Source organism: Parasteatoda tepidariorum, chromosome 8 (genome assembly GCF_982258835.1).
Source record: "Parasteatoda tepidariorum strain Cologne lab strain chromosome 8, Ptep-v5.0, whole genome shotgun sequence".
Taxonomy (NCBI): domain Eukaryota; kingdom Metazoa; phylum Arthropoda; class Arachnida; order Araneae; family Theridiidae; genus Parasteatoda; species Parasteatoda tepidariorum.
The window spans coordinates 104881706-104900257 of record NC_141762.1 but is presented as its reverse complement, the minus strand read 5'-3'; the positions used below and the strand labels follow the sequence as shown (position 1 = coordinate 104900257).

General features: G+C 30.2%; 1 protein-coding gene across 6 annotated transcripts in view; it reads right to left on the bottom strand.

Annotated features, from left to right (window-relative positions):
• LOC147806610 (meiosis regulator and mRNA stability factor 1-like) overlaps positions 1 to 18552 on the bottom strand; it is an 87518-nt gene that overhangs the window by 39667 nt on the left and 29299 nt on the right. For 5 of the 6 annotated variants that reach the window (XM_087169547.1, XM_087169552.1, XM_087169548.1 and 2 more), the window contains exons 7-8: positions 5348 to 6164; positions 651 to 829 (exon numbers count right to left, since the gene is read on the bottom strand). In XM_087169547.1, coding sequence (XP_087025673.1) covers positions 651 to 829; positions 5348 to 6164 — 996 coding nt within the window. Of the gene's footprint in view, positions 1 to 650; positions 830 to 5347; positions 6165 to 10130; positions 10771 to 18552 lie in introns of those variants that run through there. The other variant, XM_087169553.1, reaches the window with a different exon arrangement.

The window sequence follows — 18552 nt, the reverse complement described above, 5'->3', positions numbered from 1 at the left end:
TTGAACTCCAATTGCACTTCTGTTTTCATATTTCGTAATCTGGCAATCCTATTACAAAAATATTTTAAATCATTCTTGAAAGATCCCGGTACATATAAGTTCATTTGAATTCACTACTTGCTATATAGATTTTGTTTTGTTTTTCTTTACATGTTCTTTTTTTTTTTGCGTGATATATTTGTTTGCTTAATGTGTTCAATTTTGTTTAAATGACCTCACATTATTGCATTGATATTTTTTTTGTTTGGCTATTGAATATTAGAATTGAATATTAAATATTCGGCATGAATATTAGAAAGTACTCTTTCTTGCATATATAATTGTGTAAGCTGATAAGAGATATTTTTTCAAATTTTTCAAAAATATTCTTCAAAAATTACCAAAAAATGAAGAAACAAAATCAGTCGAGGACAGAAAAAAAGATCATAATATCCAATTTCCTCTCTTCTTCTGGTTTACTATATCCACAAAAATAATATTATATGTGTATAGCAAGGCACGGGAGTGAACACTTCGTTCACCATATCCGGGTGTTTACTTTAAACCATGTTCGACTGTTTATAGTTAGAAAATAAAAATAGATATAAAATTGGAACACCACAAAACTTTCAACTATCCTGCAAAGTATAGAGGAGGTTATCTCAACTTACTTCAGAACACAAAACGGAGGACTTTTTTCCGAAAATGTATGCGATATTAGTATTCTCTTATGTCCAATTTTTTTCCTATGCAATCGGGATATCGCATATTGAGCATCTTGTAATGAAGGTACTTTTACGATAGCTTTTGCACTACCATCTGGTTGAAGTGACATGGATATATGAAGCACCTAAATAAATAGAAACAATTTCTTTCTAAAGAACAACACATATTTCTTAATTGAAATACAGAACTATTACACAAAATATAAATGCCAATTTCGTTAACAATTGGTCAGTCAAGTTCAAAAATTGTCCCAAATTTCTAAAAACAAAGAGAAAAAAAAAAGTTTCTATATAATCTAAGTTATTATATATTCACAATAAAAATATTACTCTACAGGAGCTACTGCTAAACACTTCCAAGTCCGAAAAAAAATTCCTAATTTTTAAAAATCTCCATTTACGAATCATATTTTAGTTAAATGCAACATTATTTTTAATCAGAAAATACCTTTTTATAGAAAATTTAAATCTAAAAACTTTTTAAAGCAAAAGAATTATCGAATACTTTTTCAGGCTACCTATATTTCGATTTGACATAGCGTCTGAACATAAAATAATTTTAACTACTTTGTGATGAAATGTCTGGAAGAAATGTTTGTAACAGTAATTAGAATAATTTACTTTAAATCTCATTGATAACTTATTGTTATCACCAGTTCAAATATTGTTACCACCCCAGTTTAAATATTCCAGGCTTTCCCTCCCCCTAAAAAAATCAAATTGTCTTCAAAGTTTCCACAATTTCTGCTGACCAGTGTACGCCCTGAATTGCTAACAAATAATCGATTCCCAAAACTACACTTAAGAAAAATTTTTCAAAAAAAAAATTTTCTTGATTTTTTTAAAAAATAAATTATACTAACAGTGATAAGGTTCAACCAACCAGCAAGTACCAGCATATAAAGTAAAACAGAAATATATTTTTAAAAAAATATGTAATAATAAAATAAAAAAAATTATGTCTTTCTTATTAATTTTTTTCATATAAAAAAGTTTGAAAACTTTTCAAGTGTGCTGGTTATAAGATAGATTGAAGATTAGAGTGTAGAATCAGATGCCCCTTGGTTTGGCGACAAATATTGTTAATTTTTTTCCGAGAAACCCCTTTTCTAGTTACCGTATCTCTTGCTGTCATTTTTGGGCTATTGCAACTTTTGTTTACCATTGTATAATTGACTCTTGGTTTATTTTGATATACACACACAAATATATATAGCACAAGTAAGACGAAAAGGATAAAAAAAAGGAGAGAAAAAAGAAGAAAATTAATAAGTTTTATTTACTGCACATAAGCGGAAAGTATATAGAACTCATAAAATAAGTTAAAAATATAGAGAAAACGTGGAAAATTATTAAGATTATTGAAAAGAGAAAAAGAAAAATTAGTAACATAAAATATTTAAAAAATAAAAATTAAATTTCTTTTTTTTTAAATAATTTTTCTTCTCTTTTCATTAATCTTTAATATTTTCGATGTTTTCTCTACATTTTCAACTACATTATATACATATATACTCTACATTATATATATATATATATAAATCACCAAAAACAAGAGAGGCCCCCCAATTGTAAATTTGTATTAGTTTGAACACAAACATCCAAATAAGAGTAACAAATGTTTCAAATAGCAAATAGAAAGTATAAAATATTTTAGGCATTAATCAGTAAAATTGAAATTTCAGCTCTACAGTGAAATTAAATAAATTTTTCAATGAATAATTCTTTAAAAATAAAAAATAAGATACACTTAAAAATGTTTAAAAAAAATACCCCTGTTGAGAAAAAACAAAACAAATTATTTTCTTTTTTTGAAAAAAATATTGAAAGTTACAAATGCTAAACAGGATCCAATTGTCGTGGTAGAAATCATGCTGATGATATCCTACCTCAAAATTGTAGCTTAATTGATACAACAATCTTCAGACATCAATAATCCTTTAGTAGCTATGCCAATTTTACTCAAATGCTCACAGAATTTAGTTATCAGGTAAAAATAAACTTCAGTTCAGATGTATTTTAAGCAAAATCCCATTTTTACACCTTACTGCAGTAATATTATTCTGCCATGTTGTATTTCCTTTTTTACACTGTTATATAATTTTTTTCTTTCAAATTTCAATAACTTTGTCAAAGAATCAACATCTTTTTTATAATTCAAGTTTTCCCATACTTTTAACATTGCATCACTAAAGAGAGTGAATAGTGAATTCCAGGAAAATTTATACAGATTCAAAAAAGTTTGTCAAATGAAAATATAATTTATAATCAGAACAGCTATCACTGAATTTGGTATTTAAAAAAAAAAAAAAAGAGTTAAAATTATAAGTTCTTTTTAAGATCTAAAGCCTTTCAGTTAGAAAAATTTCATAAAAAAAGAAAACTTATGCATATGAAACCATACAGTACAGATTTAATTTGTTTTAAAAATTATACTATATTAAGAAAAAATTGTTTTTAATATGTTTAAAATCCTAACAAAAAAATTTAACACAAAATTTCTCGTATTAGAAAAAGATCATGTTCCATTTTATTTTATACTTAGAAATAAGCTATTTTTCTAATAAAATTATGTCAAATAATTTTTATAGTTGTATTTCTCCAATTGAGTATTTGAAAAAAAATATATAAAAAGAAAGGAAACAAAAGGTAAAATTTTTTTTGACAATTCATATGATTTTTCTCACGTATGCAGGTCTAACTGTGGAGTGTGTATGAATACTCAAGTCAAATGTTTTGATCAGATTGAAAAAAAGATCAATAATGCGATGATTAATAATGTTATCTTAAGATACTATTAATAATGTAACCTTAAGAAACTATTAATAATGTAACCCTATGAGACAATTAATAATGTAACCTTAAGAGAAGATTTTAATAATGTAACCTTAAGACAGTGTTTTCCAAAGTGTGGTACGTGTACCCCCAGGGGTACGGGACCAGTTTAGTGGGGGTAAGCGTTCTATTGCAAAATATCTTGCAACAAACTAAAATTTCAAAACATTTTACTTAAAGACAATGCTAGCCATGAAAATTTACGATTACGTATTTTTCTATTGGATATTTTTTGCAGAGTTAACAGTTAATAATTAGCTGTGTCAACAGCCAGTTGTGATTTTAAACTTTTGTGCAATTTTTTATAGTAAAAAATACATTCATTTTTTATTAGTGGTACACAGCGTTACGAAAAATTTGGAAAAGGGTACACAAAAGTCATAAGTTTGGGAAACACTGCCTTAAGATATGATTAATAATGCAACCTCATAGGATGATATTTATACATAATAATTTAAATCGTAATTTAAAATTCGTTTTCATAAATGTTTGCTGAAATTTTATAATTTGTAGAAATTTATTATTTTAAACCAAATTCTTAGTTCTGAAATTTTCATTTCCGTAACAGTACAAGACCTAAAGCTAAATTTTTAAATTTGTTTGAAATATTTCTTTCAAACAAAGAATTTATCTAATAAAAAAAATTAATTTGCTTATAAAATACATCAAATATTTCTTTCAAACAAAGTACATTTACCCAATAAAAAATTTCATTTGCTTATGCACTTAATAAATAAATACTAGTTATTCAGTAAAAGATTTTAAGTTTTATTAGTATACTTTAAAAGTTGTCAATTGTATGCCCCCTTTGATTGATTGTCCGTGGCCATTGCCTTCTCCTCTGCAAGTAAATGAGGCCAAAATAGTTAATAAACATATCTAAAGTGGTGGCACTTTAAAGTATAAATATTGTTTGTGAAAATCCAACAGTTAGCACAAGAAACATAGTTTTATAAATATTACTTTTTTGAGAAGTTGTTTAGAAAACATTAAAAAAATTTTTAAAAATTTATTTAAAATTACTATTTACATACATGTCAACATTGGAGAAATAAAATAACGGAGATTTTACTAACCGCCCCAATTTTGGGGTTACGACAACTGACGTTCAACTCGGTAGCCTTGAAATTTTGAACCCAATTAAGAAGGCAAGGGAACTCCTGGATTAAGTATTGGGAGAAATTTGGTTTGTGGAGAAATTTTTTTTTATGGAAATACCTGTATTTGAGTTACGTGAAGAAAACAACGAAAACCTACAACGGTTAGCCTGACGAGGAGGGGACTCTAACCTGTAATCCCTCTAACACTGAGGATATTTCACGTCAGCACTGTGGTCAGTGATAGCCGGATGCGGAATTCGTATCGACCAGTCATTGCTGGGATTCGAACCGGGGTTCACCTCATTCACTCTATTCCCTGGGCCATTACGGCTTGGCTTAAACAATTAACACTCAACATACTACAGTACTGGCAATAGCACCATCTGGTTAGGAATAAGAGATGTATTTTTGTCATCAGTGGATATTTTATCACCAAATATATATAGATTTTTTTAAATATCTTCAACAAATAAGGAGAAATTTGAAAATAAACAGGTTAAATAGGTGATAGTAGTAATATACAGGAGTCTGCGTTAAAAAATAGGTATGCACTAACTAATAAGTATATTTAAAGTTAACCCTTTGAAACATAAGGATTGAATCTCAGGGCACCAAAATCAGAACAGTACATCAATTGTTATCGAGACGTTTTTTTCTTTAGCTCGTAATTTAACTCTAAAAGAAACTGAATGACATGAATGAACTTACCATAACATGATCACTGAATACATTGAATAAAATGTTTTTCATTTCATTGATTTCAAACATTTGATCTAGATTGGACACAATTAGTTCAACAGGGACATCACAACTCCTCGAGTCAAACGAATAGCCGCCGCTCCAGTGAGAAGAATACTTTAATGGGTCACTCAGTGAGGTTTGAGGTAAATTAGAAAAACCACTACTGGCAGAAAATGATGAAAACGAAGAGTTCATGGCATCCAACTGAAAATGTCTTCTCGCGGAAGATTCATTAAAAACTGCAGGCGTGTTGTGTTTTGTTTCTTTAGAATCCTGCATGAAAAAAGGAGACACTTTACCCACATTCCTCTGGGGATACTTAGAGGTCAACGTGGAATCCAATTCTTTTCGGACAGGCGAAAAGGCAGATATGTCTTTATATCTGTAAGCTGAATGACCGTTCCAATCGACATGAGTTCTCCAGTTTTTCGTAGATGCACTGTCAGCTGATGCCATGAGTTTGGAATTGGCCATACTGTTTTTTGGATGGGATGAAAAGATGGTTTCTTTTAAAAACGATGGATAATTTTGCTCGCACATGACGGGCGGTGGGGGGAACTCAAATTTTCTTTGTGATGATGAAATGTGCCCATTGTTTAATACATAGTCCTGTGAATTTTGATCTTCGGATGGGGATGAATCACGGCTGCTGCAGGTAGATGAAGTTTCAGCTGACTCTTCCGTTGAGTACTTTCTTGCACTGAAATCTACATCACTTTTCTGAACAAAGTTAACTGAAATTTTGTTCCCAAAGACAACTTCCTTGTCCATACGTTTCTTGGCCCTAGTGCAAAAATAAATAAATAAATATTGATGAAAACTTAAAGAAACAAAAAAGTAAAAATAACTTTGATATATATGAAATAGTAGAAATTTTTCAAATGTCACATTGTTTTCTTTGCTAAATTCTGTGAACTAATTAGGGAAATCAGGGGTAATTGTGAGCCCAACTCAAAAATCCAGAAAATCTCTTGAATAAAATCATTAATGACGCAATTCAAAAAATTAATGTCTTTATAAATTTAAATCACTGATATTTTCACAACGCGAAATTCTAAATAAATTATATGCAGCACAATTTAAATTGATAATTACGTATAAGTTTACTTTTACCTCTAATCACATTTATTATTCTACCAGAATAAATGTTTACAAATGAAAGAGATGCAAATTCTAGTTCTAATATTCTTAAATAAAATATACAAGAATTTTTATACATAATTGTGATAGATTTCTTGAAACTTCTACACCTTGGATTTCTGGAAATTTCAGGATCGCAGTTAGTGAAAAATCTGGAAAACCGGATTTTTTCAGGAGCACAATCATCTCTGTATATATATATATATGTTAACAAAATCCAAAATTATTTTCTAAGTGACATGATCATGATAAAATAATTAGTTTCTTACAGAGAATTCTTTTAGTGATTATATTAGCCACCATAAAAACAATTCATGCACAATTTTAAATGCATTCAATAGTGAGTGAATCTGAGTGAGTTTATAAATTCATAATTATACTTTAAACAATTATGCAAAAAAAAAAAATTATTCAAAATTATAAATAATTAATTTAAGAATTATTTAAAAAGATTGCTAAAAGAAAAGACGAATCATAAGTCATTATGGAGTAATCTTTAGAGGAAGGCATTGTCCCCCACTGGGCTGTCAGGCCAACTAGGATGATGATGATTAAAGATTATCTCTCCTACAAAATGCAGCAGAAATGCTCACGAGAATGCGTGAATCTTTCCCACCGAATCCAGCTCAGTATTTAAACCCGCAATTTTTTCATAAACTAATTGGGGCTTTCATACTTTGCGGACGGATGGTATATTGAAATAAATATTGGTTGAATGAATTATGAAAACGTTGAATAGAACAAATTGAAAAACACACTTTTTGCATAATTCGAGGTAAAAATTGATATGGTAAAGAAAAAAATCTCCTTGAAAATGAAGCACTTTTTAAATACACCCAGCAAAAGGGCTTTCAAAAAACGAAAATAAGCACCTTTTAAGAAACGCTACGCACCCTGATATGAAATAGTAGAAATTTTTCAAATGCCGCATTGTTTTCTTAAAACATTAATGATTACATTAATACTATATTTTGCGAGCTAATTAGGGAAATTAAGTATTAAAATATTTCCATAATTTTCTTCTGGCAACCATATATATTATGATACATCAAAAACATTTGCAGTTAATATAATTATACTGATCAACATAGATCAATTCTCTTGTTGTCTACCATTTTCTATTATTTTTAAAACTTTAATTTGAAAAATAAATGATTACCAACTTGTATAAAGTTTAACAAAATTTTGATAGCCAATGAGGAAAAAAAAAAAAAAAAAAAAAAACAAGACATTTTTTGTTATTGTATACAAATGCAAGACTACTTTAAAAAATAGGCAAATTACAAACAAAAAAAAAAGGAAAAAAAAAGAAAAGAAAAAATATATAATTTGGTTAAGTACAGCAAACACAATATTAATTTCATTGTAAAAGAGTAATAAAGTACACTTCTTTTTTAATTTCAGAATTAGTTTGTCCGGAACTTAAAAGTTTTAATAGTTTCCAGCATAATTTTATTAATGGAGCACTGAACAAATCATAATTGTTTGAGATACTTAGAAAATTTTTATAGAACTGCTCTTTTAAAAACATAATCAATTATCAATTTGCTCATATTACCCACCAAAAATATTTAATTAAAATTTTTAGGTTCAAGATATCCTAAATATTCTAAAAATGGAATATTATGTTTTAAACTAATATTTCAAATTTAAAATAAAATTTCGAATCTGATGCGTAACTGAGGGTTATATTGTCCCTTTAAGAACTTGCAAGTGTTGTAGTCTTATTACAAAAATTGGATTTTAGGCAAACATTACAAACTGGATAAAACTTTAAAAAAATTCTAAAATTCATAAAACATCAAATTTCTATAATTAATAAAAAATCGAATAATAATGAAAACTGAACCAAACTAAATGCAAAAAATACTTGATAATGTAAAGTTAAAAATAATATTATTACAAGTAATTGCTCATTAAATGAGAACTCAAAGTTCATGTTCCATTTTTGAAACATTGGCAAGTTAAGCTTCAATTATGAAGCAAAAAATATCAAATCTTTAATATTTTCAAAATTGTTAATTTTCTAAATTACTAAATCGTTAATACACTTTTCTAAGAAAAAATCATTTACATGCATTTAAGTAATATATCCGCTGTTTATAATTGTTTCACTTGTATCAGAATAAACAAATTTGATTTTCAATTTTTATACTCAATTTTGTACAAATTCAGTCACACACACAATTAGTAACGTACCAAAAAGATCTGAATAAATTCATGGTATTAATTGTCCTAAATACAACATGAAAAAAAAGTTTCAAACACTACATAAGATAGTTTGAAAAATTCAGTAATTATTTAATATTTTCTAAAAGGAAACCTAGAAATATTAAAAAAATATAATAAAACAATTACCAATTAGTAAGATAAAAATATCTCACTAAATTGATGGCATTAGTACCTTTGAATTATTAAAGGATATTTTTATCAGAACACACTTGAGTGTGTTCTGATCATAAATACAAAGTACATTGAAAACATCTAATTTTGTATAAGATTACTCGAAAAATTTTGTATCATTTTAAAATTTTAGATAAGTTACATTTTTTGTTTTTCTCATTTATTCAAATATTTTTGCAAACACAGCAAAATTTTCCCAATCGTTGCTTTTCACTTCACAATCAATATTCTAATACTCTTTTAGAAGAGTTATTAAAAGAATTTAAAAAAACTGATTTGAATCATTTGATTCAAATATTTTAAATTGTTGACACCTTAATCTAAATACATTCAACTGTCAGAATAAAAGATTGGTGATTCAGATAGTAAAACGAAATTTTGATCAACTATCTGTCTTGGTTTAGAATTAAATGAAAGTTTGTACTTAGTTTTATCTATGCATAATTTTTGAACAGACATAAGTAAATTACAAGATTTTAATTATCTAATAAGTACAAAATACATTTCAATTAATCTACAGGTTAAACATTTAGTAGAAAAACTCCTAAAAAACAGCTTTGTCACCAACACTAAAAGCAGAACATGAAAATAAGATATTTAATACACAAATTAAGAACAATAGAATAATTTCTGAATAAAATTTCAAAAAATGTCTTGGAGGTAATAAAACCAGTAACTAAATTTTGAAATAATAAAAAAAAGGTTTAATATTTTTGTCGTTTGTTGTTTGCTGTGTTTTAAGTTCAGGTTTAAATTAAAATTTTTGAATGATAAATAATGAAGAATTTAAAAAATATGAAAAGCATTACAATTTCAAACAGTTACTAAAAGAAGATAAAAAATCACAATTTCAAAAATAAACGGCTAACAAATTATAATTTTTGATGAATGGGTGTTGTAAATCAAAAAAAATTCAACTTTTTGGTTTTTAGTTGATCTCTTTACATTTTACGAAAAAAACGAAAGTACACAGTATTTATTCACAATTCAAATATTTTTATTTAAATTTACCTAATAATTAAAAATATATCACAATATTTACAGTCAAAGCAAAATGAAACTCGCGATTTACACTGATTTAAATAAACTGCACAACATTAAAGTGCTAACCCATTTAAAATAAGACTAACATTTCAATAAACATTATAAAATATATGAATAGATTTATAAAATAAACTCGATAATTAAAACTTCAAATTATACTTACAGGCACGATGCATTTTATTTAAGCCATATTTTAGATCCTTTTATCTCATTAAATCGTCCATACAAGAAAGATAAATTTAAGCAGAAGTCACTCAATTATTTTGGAGATTGGACATGACATGCAAACACATAGTTCCTTTTGCGAACGCGGTATGAAATAAAACAAATTCACTATGTCAACTGCTGCATTGAAAAAAAGAAAAAAAACTAGAAACTCAGGCGCAAGATTCACAATTTTACTTTCGAGTTCAAAATCAAAACTTTGCGCCACCATGCACGTGCTAAAATTCGGGTTCGTGATTACTAACCGATGAAGGATAAATTAGACAATTACAGTCTCGATTCGATTTTTTAAAATAGTATTGTGAAAAAAAAACTAATACAGCGTAAAGACTACGTATTTTATATTTTAAATAACGTGCCTGCAACTATGATTCCTACCATCCAAAATATTTTTTTGGAAAGGATAAATATTGCTATTCGCTGAATGACAATGCAAGTTCCAATAATCAGCGTTCAGATTAATTAGCATGATCTAATTTCAACTAGAGCTCACTGTCGAACGACACTGTCGTTTTTTTACGACTTAAGTAAAATTTATAGTCCTATTATACTATCGCTAAATAGAAATTACCGTTTATAGAAATTTTGACTACTTTTCGACTAGCTAAAATGATTACAATTCAATTATTTACGTCACAACAAAACTGCACTATAATTGGCGACGGTTTGTGGTAAACAGTTTTGAAGATCAGCCAAAGACATGTTATCATAATTTTGATCCTCTGCACATACGGCAACCTGAGAAAAAAGTGTTTTTACGATCAGTCTACTACTACAGGACCAAATTTCAATGGGATTCATGCTTGCCAACATTGGAGAAATAAAACTAACCAACCCAATTTTGGGCTTACGACTGCTGATGTTCAACTACGTAGCCTTGTAATTTTGAACCCAATCCAGAAGACAAAGGAACTACTGGATCAAGTATTGGGAGAAATTTGCTGTCGAGTAGGACTTTTTTTAATGAATATAACCTGCATTTAAGTTACGTGGAGAAGAAAACCACGAAAACATCCAACGGTTAGCCTGACGACAAGGGGACTCTAACCTGCAATCCCTCTACCACTGAGGATATTTCATATCAGCACTGTGGTCGGTGGAAGTCGGATTCGGAATTCGTATCGACCGGTCATTGCTGGTATTCGAACCTGGGTTCACCTCATTGGAGGGTGAACGCTCTATTTCCTGAGCCACTGTGACTTGACTTAAACAATTTTATTTCTATTTTATAACCGTCGTTGAACAGTCGACCCAATTTCATGGGTTTACGACTACTGATGTCCCAACTGCGTAGCCCTTTAATTTTGAACCAATCCAGAAGACAAGGAAACTCCTGGATCAGTACCCCCAGAGGTTTTGATTTGTTATGGGAACATGGAGGACTTTGAGACTCGACAAATTTAAAGTGCATCAGTCACCATTTATTACACGGGGAGTCTTCGACCGGCGGGGATCGAACCCACGAACTCTTAGACATGGGCGCAGTGCCCTACCAACCAGGCTATCCCGGGCAAGACTTAAACAATTAACACTCAACATACTGTAGTACTGGCAATAGCACCATCTGTTGAGGAATAAGAGAAGTATTTTTGCTATCAATGGATATTTTATAGCCATTTTTTTTTTTTTTTTTAATTTCTTCAACAAATACAGAGAAAATTTTTAATATTCAGTTAAAGAGGAGATAGTCGTAAAATACAAGAGTCTTCGTTAAAAACACAGGAGACACGGCTGATAAGCGTTTAAATGGTTTTTTGACAGCTACAAGAATTCATCGCCATATTATCGCTAATCCAAATTCCAACCTGCTAAAATACTCTATCTGTAACTGCAATGCAAGTTTCAATCGCTCCCTACCAGCAGAATTTATCGCCAAATAGAAATTATCGTCAATCGAAATTCTCGCCACTTAATTTTAGGAGCTCTGTGAGAATGAAAGTTACAATTGTTTACTGAAAGGTGCAAGCAAAGACTTTCTTGCCATTTTATCACCAATTCATATGATTAAGAGTAAAAATAAACGTTTATAAGAGGATTTATTAAAAAGAGAGAATTATGTTTTTAATTGTTCTTTCATTATTTTGACTGAATGGCAGATGTGAATGAAAATAGTTCAAAATCGATTTATAGTTTACAATTCATTTAACATGTAAGTAAAAATTAAGAATAAATGCATATTAATAATTCGAACTTAAGACTCAGAGTAAAATTATTTTAATTCGATAATTAAATGTGTGTCAATTAAAACAAAATTGAAGAAATGGAGATACTACTTGATTAAAAGCTTTATTCGCTTCAAAAATATAAAAAGTGAAAATAATAGTGGACATGTTTCGAGCGCTCAAAAATTTGGCGCCCATGTCCAAGACTTATCAGACGTGAATGAGAAGAAACAAAAGTTGTATAAACGTTAAAAAGTTCGCGGCGATAAAAAAGTTGGGGAGTACTGATTTAGAATACTAATTTGCCTACGAAAAATAGAAAACTAAAGGTGAGAAACAAAATTAGAAAAACCACAGTAGCCACGAGAGACAAATCAGAGTTAAATGCATTTCCAAGAGCTACGGAGAGTTGGTGAAGAACTAGTGTGGTTAAAAAGGGTATCAGCATTCATATGAATAAAACAAGATTCCAGGGCATCAAGATGAGATGATGTTACAGGGTGGTGTTACTGGCATTGTCAAAATTGAATATATGTCCAAGGTTCCAACAATGTGCAGCAATTGATGATTTTTCGAATTCTTGATAACGGACATAACTATAGTTTTCCCTAAGTCTAAATTTTAAAGCGCGTTTAGTTTTCCCGATCTAGTCAAGGTCACACTAATAAGATTCTTGCTCTGGAATTTGTTTTATTCCTATGAATGCTGATTCCCTTTTTAACGACATTAGTTTACTTTTAAACGACTAGAGTTATATAATAAATCGCAGTTTTTAAATTTTTCAGTTAATTTTTTACGATTTCTTTGTTGGTTTTATGTAAGTCTGTTTATGGGCGAAAGTTGTTAATATTTTAAATTGATAACCTCTGCTTAGGGTGAGAGGTGAGGAAATGACATAAAACTTCAACTGAGAATTATTCATACATGACAACGTTACTTTTTAAAATTAATGGATAAAAGTACAACTTATCACAAAAGCAACGAGTAAAAATAGGCCGCGTTCGTATCGCCAAGTCGCCGATTTCGCTGACAGAATATGCATGGGTGGCGACAGTTCCATCGCCATTAGGCTATACATGAAAGTTTTTTTTTATTATTATTATTTCTCTTTTACGCAAATGCTCGTTAGTTTCACTTTTAACATTCTGAGTTAGACTCCAATATTTGTTACATTGATCTAAATTTCTATTGCAGATGTTTTTATTGAGACTTTAAAAGGTAAAGTAATGAGTTTTCCCGACTTTTTCTTTTCTTTTTTATTGAAATTAATACAAATTTATTTATTTAGTCTTAGAGTTACCTGTATTTGTAAGAAAATGTTAAGAGTCCCCTTGCCGTCAGGCTAACCATGGGGGTTTTTCCTCTCCATGTAGCGCAAATGCGGTTTGTTCTATCAAAAAGTCCTCCACGAAGACAAATTTCTCCCAATACTTGATCCAGGAGTTCTCTTATCTTCTGGAGTGGATTCAAAATGACAGAGAAGAACATCAGTAGCCGTAAACCCGAAATTGGGTCAGTTAGTAAAATATCCGTTATTTTATTTCTTCAATGTTGGCAGACATGAAAATTGGTCCTGTAGTAGTAGACTGATCGTTAAGACACAGTTCCCAGTAAAATACCGAAGTCTAATGCGGTGAACTGGGTTCGAATCCCAGCGATGGATGGTCGATCCGAAGTCCGCATCCGGCTTGCACCAACCACAGTGCTGACGCGAAATATCCTCAGCTGCAGATGGATTGGAGTCCCCTTGCTGTTAGACTAACCGTGGGAGGTTCTAGTAGTCCACCTCTCCATGTAAAGCAAATGCGGGTTAGTTCCATCAAAAAGTCCTCCACGAAGGCAAATTTCTCCCAATACTTGATCCAGGAGTTCCCTTGTCTTCTGGATTGGGTTCAGAATGAGAAGGCTACGGAGTTGAACAATAGTAGTCGTAAACTCGAAATTGGTTCGGCTGTTCAACGACGGTCATAAAATATTTATCACTGTTTTGGCTGCTCATAATGTTAAAGAGTGGGGGGGGGGTCACTGAACTCCCCCACTCTTTAGTTTACAAGTTTACATCTTCCTAGTATTTATATATTATAATTTAAAGAATAGGCTTGTCTTTAAATATTTGTGTGGCTTATAAATTCATAAGGAGCATTAAAAAATAACCAAAATTAAGTGTTCCTTTACTGGGTGTTCATTCTCTGGTAAGAGCTGTTCCTTCACTTGGTCTTCTTACTACTTGTTATTTGAACCTCCGAAACTTTAAAACTATATTAAGTAAGTTCTCTACAATTTTTTTACATTATTTGCAATTAGTAACAAATATGTTGACACTGTCATTAAACTAAAATTACGAATTTTGAAATTAATATGATTTTTTAAAAGGCAAGCGAAGCTGAAGTGTTCCTTCACTGGTTAGTTTACCCTACCTCACCACTCACCATAGAATCGAGTTAACATGTCTTATATACTAGTGTGGTACGCGTACCCCCAGGGGTACGGGAACAGTTTAGCGGGGGTAAGCTTTCTTATGCGAAATATCTTGCTACAAACGAAAATGTCAAAAAATTTTATTTAGAAACAAAGCTAGCCATGAAAATTTACGATTACTTTTTTTTTCTATTGGCTATTTTTTGCAGAATTAACAGTTAAACATTAGTGGCGTCAGCAGTCAGTTGTGATTTTTAAATTTTGTGCAAATTTTTTTTACAGTAAAAAATACATTCATTTTTTTATTAGTGGTACACAGCGTTACGAAAAATTTAGAAAGGGTACACAAAAGTCATATGTTTGGGAAACACTGTACTAGTGAATAGGAATTATATTTTAGTAGTGGTAGATACACTACACTACTCCCCACCAGAATTATATCTGTGATAGAATTCGATGAACGGAACACCACTAGTCGATATATTGCTGTTTTGTGAGAAGCCGGGAGAGCTGTATTGAGTTCACGGTCGTGGAGGCTCCTATGTTGGCTTTAGCAGTCGAGTGAGTACGTTGTGTGTTATCAAAACAAAGCGAGGAGGTGGATAATATCGCAGCTACAAGTAGCAAATCAACTGTTCAATGTGACCGCCCATCAATGTAGGCGTGTTCAGATCGAAGTGGGCGTTACTGTCAAGATAGACGTGTTCATATCAAAGTGGGAATTTCAGTGAAGGTAGACATGTTCACATCACGTCCGGGTCACCGGGCAATGGCACTTGACCTTAAAAAAACATCAGTGTAGGGTATACCGGGCAATTGTTTTTTAAGGTGAAGTGCCATTGCCCGGTATACCCTACACTGATGTTTTTTAAGGTCAAGGGCCACTGTCTGGTATACCCGACACTCGTGTTTCTTTAAGGTCAAGTATCATTGCCCGGTATATATTTGCCCGATACTCCAAACACTGATGTTTCTTCTAATCTATCGTCAGTAAGTATTAAAATATCGAATAAATGTAATTATATCCACGAATAAATTAATATCAAATCGGATGTAATAAATATTTCGGACATTCACCAAAGCGACTATGTGATTGTCAACATTCACAGGTGAAAGTCAACAACCACCGATTTCGGTCATTCACAGTAACATGCACATCATTTTCCTAATAAACTAATCAGGACGTTTATTTCATACTTTGCCTAAATAGCATCCGGCATTACCAGGGCCGGATTAACCTATAGGCACACTAGGCACGTGCTTAGGGCCTACGAAAAACTTGGGAGAGAAAAATTTGTTGTCAAAAATAGTTTAGCTTTAAAAACAACAAGTGTATTTTGCACAAAATTATGAAGATACAAATAAAAATATAATATTTTACGGTAATTAATTATTTTGCAGAATCTTATGATCTAATATATTTACTTTTTTGCGATTTTTGGATTCAACGAAATCTTGTATTACGCTGTCGAATTCCAAACTACGCAAAATGTCGTATTCAATAGACATAAGTGCGAGCGATGCCAAACGATCTTGATTCATTGTTGAAAGCAAATAATTTTTTATCAATTTTAATCTGGAGAAAGATCTTTCTCCTTCTGCATTTGATCCAAGAATCGACAAATATATTCTTAATGCAATGTGAACGTTAGGAAAAGTATTCACAAGTTTATCTTTAATTTGAGCCTTCAACATTTCTTGTGCAGATTTATGTTCATACAAATTTGAAAATAGAAAAAATTCATCTACAAAGTTTTCCTCTAAATCGGATGAGTAAATTTTCATCAAATTTTGCGCTTTTAGTTTAATCTCAGATTCTGACAAATTTTAGTGAACAAGAAAACCTAAATTATCGTACAAATCACTGTAAGCTTTATGCCTTTTAGTCATTTCTGAAATTAATACATCTAAAATGGCGTAATACGTTTCCATACGAAGAAAATTTTAGCATATATATTTTGAAAAGAGGGGAGGAGTGGGGGAAGGAGGGGAGGGCCTACGAAAGGTATAATCTGGGCATTACATATAATGCCGAGGCAATGTGCCGAATATAAATCATTTCATACTTTGCCGGATACAAATCTTCGCCTGTCAATGGCCTCAATGAAAGTGTAGCTGTAGTTGCTGAAATTGCATATAGCTAATATAAAAATGAGCCATTACTAAAAATAGCTAATTAATCACTTTAACATGCGGATGCAGAATCGTGAAACATTGATGTTATTTCAAAGGAAGGGAACGTATTTTCGATGAACTTCAATTTCTTAAAGGAAATTTAAAAAAAAGCATTAAACAATTAGAAAAATTGCAAGTATTTGATTGTTTCGACTTTCTTAAATTAAGTATACGCTGTCGAAAAAGGCATGAAAAGTTAAATGAACGAATTAGAAAGAAGAAAAAATTGTTTTCGAATAACAAACAAGCTCGAGTAAACATGAATAAATAATTCTTAATTATTCCCTTATATGAGTCGCTCAGAAGCCAATGCGGTTAAGTCCAAAACACAATAATTGAGAAAATTAATGTTTTTTGATACATTAGTTTTTAAAATTCTTGGTTTATTAATTTAATTAGAAAAGTGTATAAACTCTTTTTTCGAGGTGTAAACTCTGCAAAAAGACAAGATATGTACAGGATGTGTAAATAAAAACGTAAGTATTTATTGAAATAATGACAGCATCTTAAAAATGTTAGGACTTATACCTTTTGGCAGCTGAAAAAGATAAGAAATTTATGTCTACTAGTATAGACGAACTTTTATTTTTCTCAATCATCACTAGATACAGTGACTAATAGAAAATAAACTGTTGGATTATTTCAAAAATTGTTTTTTACTTCAAAACTAGAGTGGCACTTTTCTTTGTTATAGGAAATGAAAATAAAATAAATAATAAAAAAAAATACCACATTTAAAAAAAAAATACTACAAAAAATACCATACTCCTTTTAGTGAAAAAATACTACCGTAGTATTAAAAATACTACGTCTGGCAACCCTGAGTTACTATGAATTTCTTGTTTATCAGTGTTACCAACAAATATCGAAAGAAGAAGAATTTAATTTTTATTTCAAAGTTTATGTAAAAAAATATTGATAAAAGCTGGACTTATTCACAATGGCTTCTGAAATTATTATACAATGTATTCAGAAGCTATTAAAAAAAGGGCTGTCTAACCTAGAAAAAATTAACCAACGAGTAAATCGTTTAATAACTAAGAAGATTATTATTTATTTCATCAAAATTTCGAAAAATCAGAAAATATCAAAAAATGGACTCAACCGCATTGGCTTCTGAGCGGCTCATATATAAGTGAATTTCTTAATCAAACAAATTTTGAGCTTATGCGTAAATTCAATTCTCCAGCAAAGTTCGTTTCCTTAAAGTAGTAGTTACTAAATTCCAAATTAGTAACTACATTTAAAAAAAAAAGTAGTTGTAGTTAACTATATTTCTAACAAAGTAGTTATAGTAAACTAGTAAAATAATGTAGTTTTTCCAACCACTGAAAAAGACTTATTGGTACTGATTTGTGTCGATTATATGCTTTCGTGCATGATTGCGTAATGTTTATTTCTTGTTATGGACCTCGGTGTTTTACTAACTCAATAACCAAGGATAGTTTCTGTTGTATTGAAACACTAAGAATATTCTTTTACACTTCTTACGTAAAATAGTTGTACTCAATTTTTGGCATTCAGTAGAACTAAAACTTATAATTGGAATAAGATAGATATAATACACATGTCAGTGAAGTTATTTTTACTTTAAAATTTAGTAAG